The sequence below is a fragment of the Carassius carassius genome, chromosome 9 (assembly GCF_963082965.1).
Source record: "Carassius carassius chromosome 9, fCarCar2.1, whole genome shotgun sequence".
Classification (NCBI taxonomy): Eukaryota; Metazoa; Chordata; class Actinopteri; order Cypriniformes; family Cyprinidae; genus Carassius; species Carassius carassius.
In genome coordinates this window covers 17,136,007-17,146,510 of record NC_081763.1, presented here as the reverse complement: position 1 = coordinate 17,146,510, position 10,504 = coordinate 17,136,007, and the positions used below count along the sequence as shown (strand labels likewise).

At 35.7% G+C, this 10,504-nt stretch overlaps 1 protein-coding gene across 1 annotated transcript; it reads left to right on the top strand.

Moving 5' to 3' along the window:
• Positions 1-365: 365 nt before the first annotated feature.
• On the top strand, positions 366-7,860 carry LOC132149100 (cytohesin-3-like). Its single transcript, XM_059558043.1, has 14 exons — positions 366-504; positions 966-1,026; positions 1,596-1,669; positions 1,832-1,896; positions 2,661-2,727; positions 3,200-3,318; positions 3,407-3,487; positions 3,576-3,688; positions 3,997-4,145; positions 4,596-4,707; positions 5,590-5,666; positions 5,797-5,868; positions 6,183-6,337; positions 7,167-7,860. The coding sequence occupies exons 1-14, from the start codon at positions 499-501 to the stop codon at positions 7,249-7,251; spliced, it is 1,236 nt and encodes a 411-aa protein (XP_059414026.1). The 5' UTR covers positions 366-498; the 3' UTR covers positions 7,252-7,860.
• The last annotated feature ends 2,644 nt before the right edge of the window (positions 7,861-10,504 follow it).

Here is a 10,504-nt window from a genome sequence, read left to right as displayed (position 1 = left end):
ATTTAACATATCGTATTCGTTTTTCTTTTCTGTAATGGAATTGTTAACTGAAAACCTGCTTTGTGTAATTCATGCTTAAACTGCTAAGGCTATAGAATGACTACGAAACGTGAAACATACAGATAAAACAAAGAAAGATTGGAACTTTGTAATTTATTAATTAGAATTTATCATAATTGACTATTTATCAGCCTACCAAACTATGTTGTAGTTTTTTTTTTTTTTTACTGTGGGCAGGAAGATTCTCTTGTTCAGTGCATTTTCTGAATTGAAATGTGATTTAAAAAAAAAAAACTAATTGACATTTGTGAAAGAATAAAATCGTGAAATGGAGAGGAAACGCTAAGGACAGCAGTTCTGAAAGCTCAGCTGTCTATCAAGCCGTGACGTCACCACCCTCCTCGCGCAAGAACACAGCGCGTCTTCATCAATCAAAGCGCAGTTCACGTTTACATTCGTACTGTACGACTCCGAGTACCTGCTCACTGAGTTACACATATGAAGGTATGCGTTTCCACCACTTTCCATTGCTTTGAAAAAACTTTTTTGCCTGCATTTGTATCGTTTCTTATTGTAAGAAATAAGTTTTACACCTACAACCTCTCACCAGTCAAAGTAATCGCTTTTAAGATGTTTATTATGTTACTTATGTCTTATTTTCCGTCAGTTAGGTTGATGCAGGGATTACTATTATTTTTTTAGCACATTAAAAATTATTTAAGAATATAAGCCTATATATATATATATATATATATATATATATATATATATATATATATATATATATATATATATATATATATATATATACCTGTATGCTGAAAAACGGACTTCATCAAGACATTGTCATAATATTTTAATAATTTTAATACAGTCTGTTATATGATATGAACACTTTTCTTGGTATATGCACTGATCTGTGTCTGTGCACTGACTCTGAGGCTGATCTTCCTGTTTTAATGCAGTCTCCCTGCAGCACAACCAGCATGGGAACCCAAAGAAAGGACAGCTTCCTCTGGGGGAAAGGTATGTTCTTCCTTAATCAGTTTCTTAAGGTCTGTGTCTGCTGTAGTACTTCTGGCTCTGAGCTCAACAGTGAATAAGGGATTTTTAAAGCAAAACATCCTATTGCTCCTGTAGTGGGACTCCTGTGATATAACCTTTAACCAAACTTCCTCGCTGGACTTTTTTGTAAAGGCTTATGTGTGATATTAAATCAACAAAAATTAGTAGAAAATAAATAATAATAATAATAATAATAATGCAAGATTTGGATAGCTTTTAAACTGTAAATGCTAACTGAGACTTAATGATAGTTTACAATATAATCATATGCTCTTACCTAGCATCCAGAGAAATTTCAGTGTTGAGTAAATGCAACAACCAATAGACCAAAATACATCTTATGTGGGGCGGTTCTCCAAAACTGAAGTAGCAGAGATATATTTAGCTGAGAAATATGGACTGTGTTTGCACTTTAGTTTTTCCTTCTTCTCTATTTTGCTTTTCCCTGTTCTGCATGGGTGTGAGATTACGGATCTGATGTGAGACTGTTGCTAACTGCTGATCTATTTGTGCTCCCATGTCATCCCCAGCACCTTTAGCTTTCAATTCAAATGACAAGAGGCAGACTGACGTCCATAAGCATGTGATTCTAGATGATATTCAGGTATATGGTTTTATAGTATCATTCTGCATATAGTATAGAAAAAGGGTTTTAATCAAATAAATAACATTTTCTGCCTGAAAAATGTCTTGCAAAACGTTTTGTAAACTATATGTCATCAAGTTAAGAAAGAGCTTTGGCTGATCAATGTCTTCACTCTTGCAGAAACTCAGGCTGGAGATCGAAAACATGATGACAGAAATTCAAACGATGGAGGCCGATGATGAGAAGTGAGTATTCACCGATATCACGAGTCACCTCTGAATTACCATAGCAACTAGAAAAAGGATCGATAAACCCAGCATTTGGACATTTCCTACATATTAATTTCACTGTGTAGTTTCTTTCTGTATTGCACTGCTTTTAATGGCAGCGTTTAATAATTGTGGTCATTTTCATATCCACTTTCATAATGTTCACATATGTTATAGTATATGTTGTTTAGATTAAGGTTAGTATGTCTAAAAATATAAAATAACCTCTTTCTCATAGCAATCTGAATCCATGTTTCAGCGAAACAGAACACACAAAATGTGAATTCCTAGAGCCAAGCATGTAACAGTAGATTAGGATTTCAAACTTAATGCGCATTCCATAATCACTAGTCAGAAAAAGGTGCTAATTTAATTTAGTATTTTATTTAACATTACATGCCTGTGTGTACATACATAATACTTTCATGTGCATTAGAAGCTGCAGTATCTTCCTTGAAACGAATTCTGCCACAAATGCACGGTTCACATTCACAGGTTTATTTGCACCTTTAAGCATGGGCTTGTATCTGTTTCCTGTTTCTTGGTATCGGTTTTTACGAGAAGAGCTTCAACTCTTCATGTGACATCGCTAATTTTGTATGTGGACATGCTCGCCACAGAAAATAATGAGATCACATCATGATTTAGCTGAATCAACACTATATTGTCATGGCATGCGGGAAATGTTTTCTGAAGCATTTCATTCCTGTCATAATGTAAATTTTGTACTTTTCCTCTAGTAAAAATGTTATGAAGAACAAGAGAATCCAGTGTGGAAAAAAGAAGTTTAACATGGACCCAAAAAAGGTATGAACCATGAATCATTTGAGTTGCATGCAACATAACAACGTAATGCATGTTGGGCAACAGCTTTACAGCTATAAGGAGATTCAGCTAAACTAGGTTAGAGGAAGAGGGGGTGGAAGGAGACAGAGAAAGATAGAACCACATCCTGTGTTTTCTGTAGAACAAGTAAGCAGAAGCTGCACTGCATTTTCCGAGTAGCTCGGTATAAATGGTCAGTAAAAAAACAACTGCTTTACTAGTCCAGTTTTGAACTAGTAAAAAACTTCCCCATGACTGATATGAAATCTGTATATAAAAGATAATGTTTGCGCATTTCACTGATAAAAATTGCAATTGATGTAGCTGTTAAACCAACAGCAAATCATGCGTCATGATCTGTATCTTATTTCCTGTTTGGTAATTTATTTTTGCTTACAGTGCTGCCAATGGTCTGTGGTGATTTCATTCAGTAATTGTGGGCATTTATTTCCAGGGTATCCAGTACCTTGTGGATAATGAGCTTTTGGAGTGGAAACCAGAGGCTGTGGCCGAGTTCCTCTATAAAGAGGAAGGCCTCAATAAAACGGCTATTGGCAACTTTTTAGGAGAAAGGTATGATGATGAGGATGTTTGTGGCGCATACTGCTTATGGCTTTGATATAGAAAAAAAAGATTTCATAGGGATTTTTTGTATCCATAGGGAGGAGATCCACCTTCAGACCCTGCAGGCTTTTGTTCACCTTCATGAGTTCTCAAATCTTAATCTGGTTCAGGCTTTGAGGTGAATAGAGAGTCTCTTCTTCCTGTTTCACTCCCATACATAATCCCATATACATATTCAGATAATAACCAATTTTGGGGGAACATAGGCAGTTCCTGTGGAGTTTCCGTCTACCTGGTGAGGCTCAGAAGATCGACCGCATGATGGAGGCCTTTGCTTTGCGCTACTGCACCTGTAACGCTGGGGTTTTTCAGTCCACAGGTAGATTGCCATTATATTTGGAAGATAGGATTTGTATTTGACTGCCAAAAGAAAGAAAACATCCAAATTCAAGAGACATTTTAGAAACCAAATTGGTTATGTTTCCCTATCCAGCCTATGTCTTGTTAATAATTGTTGGGCCTAAAATGTTGTCGGGCCTTTTTGTAATTCTTGCAAATATCACTACATTTCAGTGTTTGACTTTAAAGGCATTAATATCTAGTTCCTGAAGTAAATCTAATTGAGAACCATTGTTATAGATTACTTACATGTAGACATTTGGAAACATGTGAATTTGTGTGTTGCAGACACCTGTTACATCCTTTCCTTCGCTATCATCATGCTCAACACGAGCTTACACAACCCCAATGTGAAAGACAAGACTACACTAGAACGTTTCATCAGCATGAACAGAGGAATCAACCATGGAGAAGATCTTCCTGATGAACTACTCGAGGTGAGAGAGGTTTTCAACGCAAGTTTACCAGACCAAACACTCACATATAGAGTATATGTGATAATATGAAAGGTTTTTTTCATTCATATACATTATTGTTCAAAAGTTTGAGTTTGAATGCTTTTATTCAGCAAGGTTTACATAAAAATATTAAGCAGCACAACTTATTTTGACATGAATAATAACAAGAAATGTTACTTGAGCAGCATATCAGCATATTAGAATGATTTAAGAAGAATCATAAGACACTGAAGACTGGAGTAATGACTGCTTAAAATTCAGCTTTGTCATACAGGGATAAATTACATTTTGAACAGTCATGTACATTTCCAAGGAAAAAATAATTGTATTTTTATTTTTAGTTATTTTATAGCACTTTTTTTCCCAATCAGTTTTGTCTTATACAATGATAAAGTGTTAATAGTTTCTCTTTATTGAAACATCCTGTAGAAACTTTATGAGAGCATTAAGAATGAACCCTTTAAGATCCCAGAAGATGACGGCAATGATCTGACTCACACCTTCTTTAATCCTGACCGAGAGGGCTGGCTTCTAAAAGAAGGTTTGTTACACTTGTGCACTGTTCATACTCACGAATTGTTGTATGTATTTATAATAGCATAGGAACCATTACCCAGATTAAAAACATATTCTTGGAACATTTTTTCCTAGCATTTCCATTAAGTCATGAAAACATTCTCTTAACATTCACATCTTTCTTAAAATGTTTTATTTATTTTTTATAATTTTGAAAAGATTAGTATCATTATAAATGTCTCAGGGAAAAAAAAGTTCCATGACAGATGCACAAATAGTGTTTTTAAGAACTTTATTAGAGACCAGATAACTTTAAATGAGCGTTCTATTAACATGAAAAACATTTGTTCATGACCTCGGAGTGAAGCTTGTGGCAGCTTCATCGCTATTATAAACTACTCCCAAGGCCTGTTCACACCAAGGACCTTAACTAGAAAGACAACCATAAAGACATAGTTCTAAAAATCGTTCTCAATAATTATAAAATAGCAGAGCCCACACAACAGCAATAACGTTAACTGTAAGTGCTCAGAGAAATGTTATCGTTGGAATCACTTTCAGAGCGATTTTTTTCCAGTTGATGAATGGTAAAACATTGAGAGCCAATCAGAATCAACCCTGCTATAATGAGCTTGAGAATGTAAAGCAGCAGAGCAGTGTGCGCTTGGAATAAACGGAAGATATCGTCCGCTGGTGTGGAGGCTAATATAGCTATCTTTATAGTTTTCGTTCTTAGTGCCTTTAATATGCATTTTAAATAAGCATTTTACATCAGTTCTGTTGGTATAATTTGATTGGTCCAGCTCAGGCAATCAGGTTAGAGGACTGGAACTAATTGTTATGTGACTGTTCTTTTCTGCCATCTTTGTTTTTCTAAATGTTACTAATAATTCTGGTTAATCCATAGGTGGCAGAATAAAGACCTGGAAGCGGAGGTGGTTCATTTTGACTGACAGCTGTCTCTACTATTTCCAATATACCACTGTTAGTATACCTTTACAAAAATGTCAAGTTCGCTTAGACAAAACAAATCCATTTAAAATGACTGTTTATCCAACTGTTTACAATAATATTAAAAATGAAATCATTCAAAGGCAATCTTTCCCCTCTCTAGGACAAAGAACCAAAAGGAATCATTCCGCTAGAGAACTTAAGTATTAGAGAAGTGGAGGATACAAACAAACAGGTATTTTCCCCATGTTTTTTTCCCCCATTCCACCTCATATGTTATCACAGATCCATATAGATAGTGTTTCTCTAGACTCTATTACACCTGCTGCTTTATGCTTCTTTTAGTCAGCTCTGAGTGATAACTGTACCTCTGCGAGCACATTCTAGATTTGCTCAGATCTTGATTTCTGTTTTTCTTTCATAGTCAGCATCTTGTAATACCGAGTGACATTTACATTTTTGTGATATGACATGGTATTATATCCACGGAACTTAACCTTTTGAAAATGACAGCATATGCATTTTGTCTTGTAAAATGTGTGCGTTCAGTTCTGTTTGGAGTTGTTCAGCCCTCATCGTAAAGGAGAGACGATAAAGGCATGTAAAACAGAAACAGACGGGAGAGTTGTGATGGGCAAACATCACTCCTACAGACTCCGTGCTGCTTTTGAAGAGGAGCGTGCTGACTGGATCCAGGCCATCAGGTACTAGACAACACTTCATTCAGCTGAACAAATTAGAAATAAACAGGCTTGATTTGGATATCATTTGCAATCTTTGAATGGCACACAACTCTAGTTTGAACCCCCCAAAAAACATGACATCCAGTGTTTACAGATTCAAACCACATCGATAATAAAGTATTAATAAAAAATTATATTACTAAAAGTTCATACACAGTGGTGAATTAAAAGCACTTTACACATAAATGATTTAAACCTTGTTCTGTGCTTTTTACCTAATTTTGGTGTCAAAAATGACCAGCCTTTTAACAATTTATTGTAAATCTCTCTTTATGCTATATTATCACTATTACTATTATCACTTTAGGAAGTGATAGTTTGTAGACCTCATTAATCTGAAAAAATAAAAAAAAAATATTGGGAAGTTGTTATATCATGTGTGATCAAAGTCAGTAAGTTTTAGTCTAATATCTAATTTGTAGTCGAATTTAGTCTAATTAACTTGTATTTATTTTTAGGAATAAGAATCCTCTCTGGGTCCTTTTGAATTCTCTCAAAATGACCAGAACACAACATGACGATTAAAAAAAAAAGAAAGAAAATAAAATCAAGAAAATATTACAGACAAATATGATGCAGACGCTAAGATGTAACAATTGACTTTTCATGAGTTTAGCCATGTGTTTTTGTAGGTCATGTGAAAGAGGATGTCAAGTATGTTAGAAATGTGCACACATTTAGTCAAACAATACAATTACAATTCTACAGTATATATATGTTAGTATTGACAGGGGAACTGAGAATAAAAAACTGGGCATCTGAGTCTAACCGTTTCCTCTTTTGTTATTAGAGCTTGTATCACAAAAGACCCTTTCTATGACCTGGCATCTGCACGCAAGAAGAAGATCATCAGCCACACTGAACAACATGACTGAAGCTGATCGATGATCTTTCTAAACTGTTGCACACAGACTGAAGTACCAACAGTAGCCAAAGGGACGTTGAGGGTTACAGTGGACTGAATGAGCTGGAAATGATGAATGAGGTTCTCAGGGTGCTAATTCTCAGCCCTCCCTCTCACCACTCGGAGGTCACCTACACAGGTCTGTGTGTGCAGCCTCAGGGTTCGCTTACACGCGGGTGTTGTGGTCCGGCGTTCTGTAAAAAAAGGTTTTCCTATTTATTTAACGCTTACGAGAAATGTTGCAGTAAAAAGCCTGGCAAAGATTTTACCTGTATATCTAAACATGAAACAGTTTGTATTGTGTTCTTGGTAACTGTAGGATTTTTCTGCTCCTGTTTAAGTGAGAGTTCCATTTTATTTTCAATGAAAAACATTTCAAGTAAGCTACATTTCAAAGCATTTTTTCTTTTTGTATCATTCCATTTGACTAACACACATTTGTCATCTTTGGAACTGTAGGATTTAAAAAATATATAATTAATATGTATATCTTGTAAATATTGTGATGCCAGTTAGCATTAAGATTTATCAGGTTGAAGTTGTCCATGTTATGTACATAATAAATTACTTATTTAATGAATGTACCATTATTTGATATTAAGCTATTGTCATTTCAGATTTGTCCCGAACGTGTTATTAAAATGTATATGTTCTTCAGCCTCGTTTTCACTAAGTAATGGGCACATTTTCCCAGCAGAGGGCACCGATGGTCAAGCTTCATAATATCCGCCATGTACAAATGTACGTGAGTGTACATACACTGCAGGGATTATGAAGATTGACTATAATATCAATTATATAAGGTGAAATTGGGATATTTTAGCCCTATTATACCCTTTCCCCCATCATTTAAATGGAAGAAAGTATGCCTAGTTTACTTGAATACGTTATATTTGGACAAGCTTTTTCAAGCCTGACTGTTTCAAAAACATTTGAAATTATGCTCTAGTCTATTGAAAAAAAAAAAAAAAGACATTTGAACTCTGAAGGACTTTACACTTGCTTCCTTTGCAATATCTGTACTGCACTTGTGGTCTACAAAAGCACACTCCCTTCTTCCTGTGTATCATTTCCTTTATCTCTGCCAATTCATCCATCACCATCTCTTCAACTCTTTCTGTCATTTCTCTTGCAAGACTGAAAACTCCCTCTTCCAAAATGTCAAAAGAACTGTATTTACATTGAGTGCAAACTCTGCAGTTGTGCACTATTTGGTGATCAATTGTCTGGCACAAGGTCATGTAGGTCACTGGTTTAACATACATGCTTTAGCAACACATTGTAATACTCTTAACAAACAAGGGAAGGCAAATGTCACACCCATGTTAGCCTAAGATATCTGGTGACGCATCTCTGATGATGTCAGCATGGTCAGGTACTGTGGATGTTATCTTAAGAACAGCTTAGTTTTGGCTGTTTTATATTGTCTTGTATTGCTACAATTCAACAGTAAATACAAACCACTGTACAGGTACATCTCAATAAGTTAGAATGTCGTGGAAAAGTTCATTTATTTCTGTAATTCAACTCAAATTGTGAAACTTGTGTATTAAATGTAATGCACACAGACTGAAGTAGTTTTAAGACTTTAATTCTTTTCATTGTGATGATTTTGGTTCACATTTAACAACAACAAAAAAAAAACACTAATTCAAAACAAATCTCAACAAATTAGAACACTTCATAAGACCCCCCCCCCCAAAAAAAAAACATTTGTGAATTGTTGGCCTTCTGGAAAGTATGTTTACTGTATATGTATCCAATATTTGATAGGGGCTCATTTTGCTTTAATTACGGCCTCAATTTGGTGTGGCATAGAGGTGATCAGTTTGTGGGCACTGCTGAGGTGGTATGGAAGCCCAGGTCATTTTTTTTAGAGTCTCTGAGGTTCAGGTCTGGTGAGTTTGCTGGCCAGTCAAGCACACCAACACCAAGGTCATTTAACCAACTTTTGGTGCTTTTTGCAGTGTGGGCAGGTGCCAAATCCTGCTGGAAAATGAAATCACAAATCAGCATCTTCAAAAAGCTGGTCAGCAGAAGGAAGCATTAAATGCTCCAAAATTTCTTGGTAAATGGGTGCAGTGACTTTGGTTTTCAAAAAACACAATGGACCAACACCAGCAGATGACATTGCACCCCAAATCATTACAGACTCTAAGACCTTGATTTCCAAATGAAATACAAAACTTGCTCTCATCTGAAAAGAGGACTTTGGACCACTGGGTAACAGTCCAGTTCTTCTTCTCCTTAGCCCACAGGTAAGACATCTGTGACATTGTCTGTGGTTAAGGAGTTGCTTAACAAGAGGAATATGACAACTGTAGACAAATTCCTTGACACATCTGAATGCCTTAACCTCAGCCTCAGTCCATTCCTTGTGAAGTTCACTCACATTCTTTAATCAATTTTGCTTGACAATCCTCTCGGTTGGTTGTGCATCTTTTTCTTCCACACTTTTTCCTTCCACTCAACTTTCTGTTAACATGCTTGGATACAGCACTCCGTGAACAGCCAGCTTCTCTGACAATGAATGTATGTAGTTTACCCACCGTGTGAAGGGTGTCGATGGTTGTCTTCTGGACAACTGTCAGATCAGCAGTCTTCGCCATGATTATGTAGCCTAGTGAACAAAATTGAGAGACCATTCTGAAGGCTCAGGAAACCTTTGCAGGTGTTTTGAGTTGATTAGCTGATTGGCATGTCACCATATTATAATTTTGTTAGTGAATTGGTGGGTTTTTGTTAAATGTGAGCCAAAATCATCACAATTAAAAGAACCAAAGACTTAAACTAATTCAGTCTGTGTGCACTGAATTGATTCAATACACGAGTTTCACAATTTGAGTTGAATTACTGAAATAAATGAAATTTTCCATCATATTCTAATTTATTGAGATGCACCTGTATAAACTGAACATTCAGTCGATCCATGAATCACCTGAGAGGTGTTCAGATAATGCCAGTAGTGTTTTCAGTAGTCTGACCGGTCTTTTGAACTGAATAGAGAGAGAAGAAAAAAAAAAAAAAATTATATATATATATATATATATATTTAAATAATAATCCCCTAACAGCAGGGTGAATTAAGGTAATCTGGGCCACTTAAGATAGAATTTATGTAACTTGGGCAACACTGAGATGACTGTCAAAAGGTGGCCCAATTTACCAGAATAACTCTAAACTAAGTGTTCATCATTTTTCAAAGGACTAACCCAAAATTTTGT

Coding starts and splice junctions, on each gene's coding strand:
- LOC132149100 (XM_059558043.1), top strand. Junction 3,319..3,406: donor GGCAACTTTTTAGGAGAAAG/GTATGATGATGA, acceptor TTGTATCCATAG/GGAGGAGATCCACCTTCAGA. Junction 6,338..7,166: donor GACTGGATCCAGGCCATCAG/GTACTAGACAAC, acceptor TTTTGTTATTAG/AGCTTGTATCACAAAAGACC.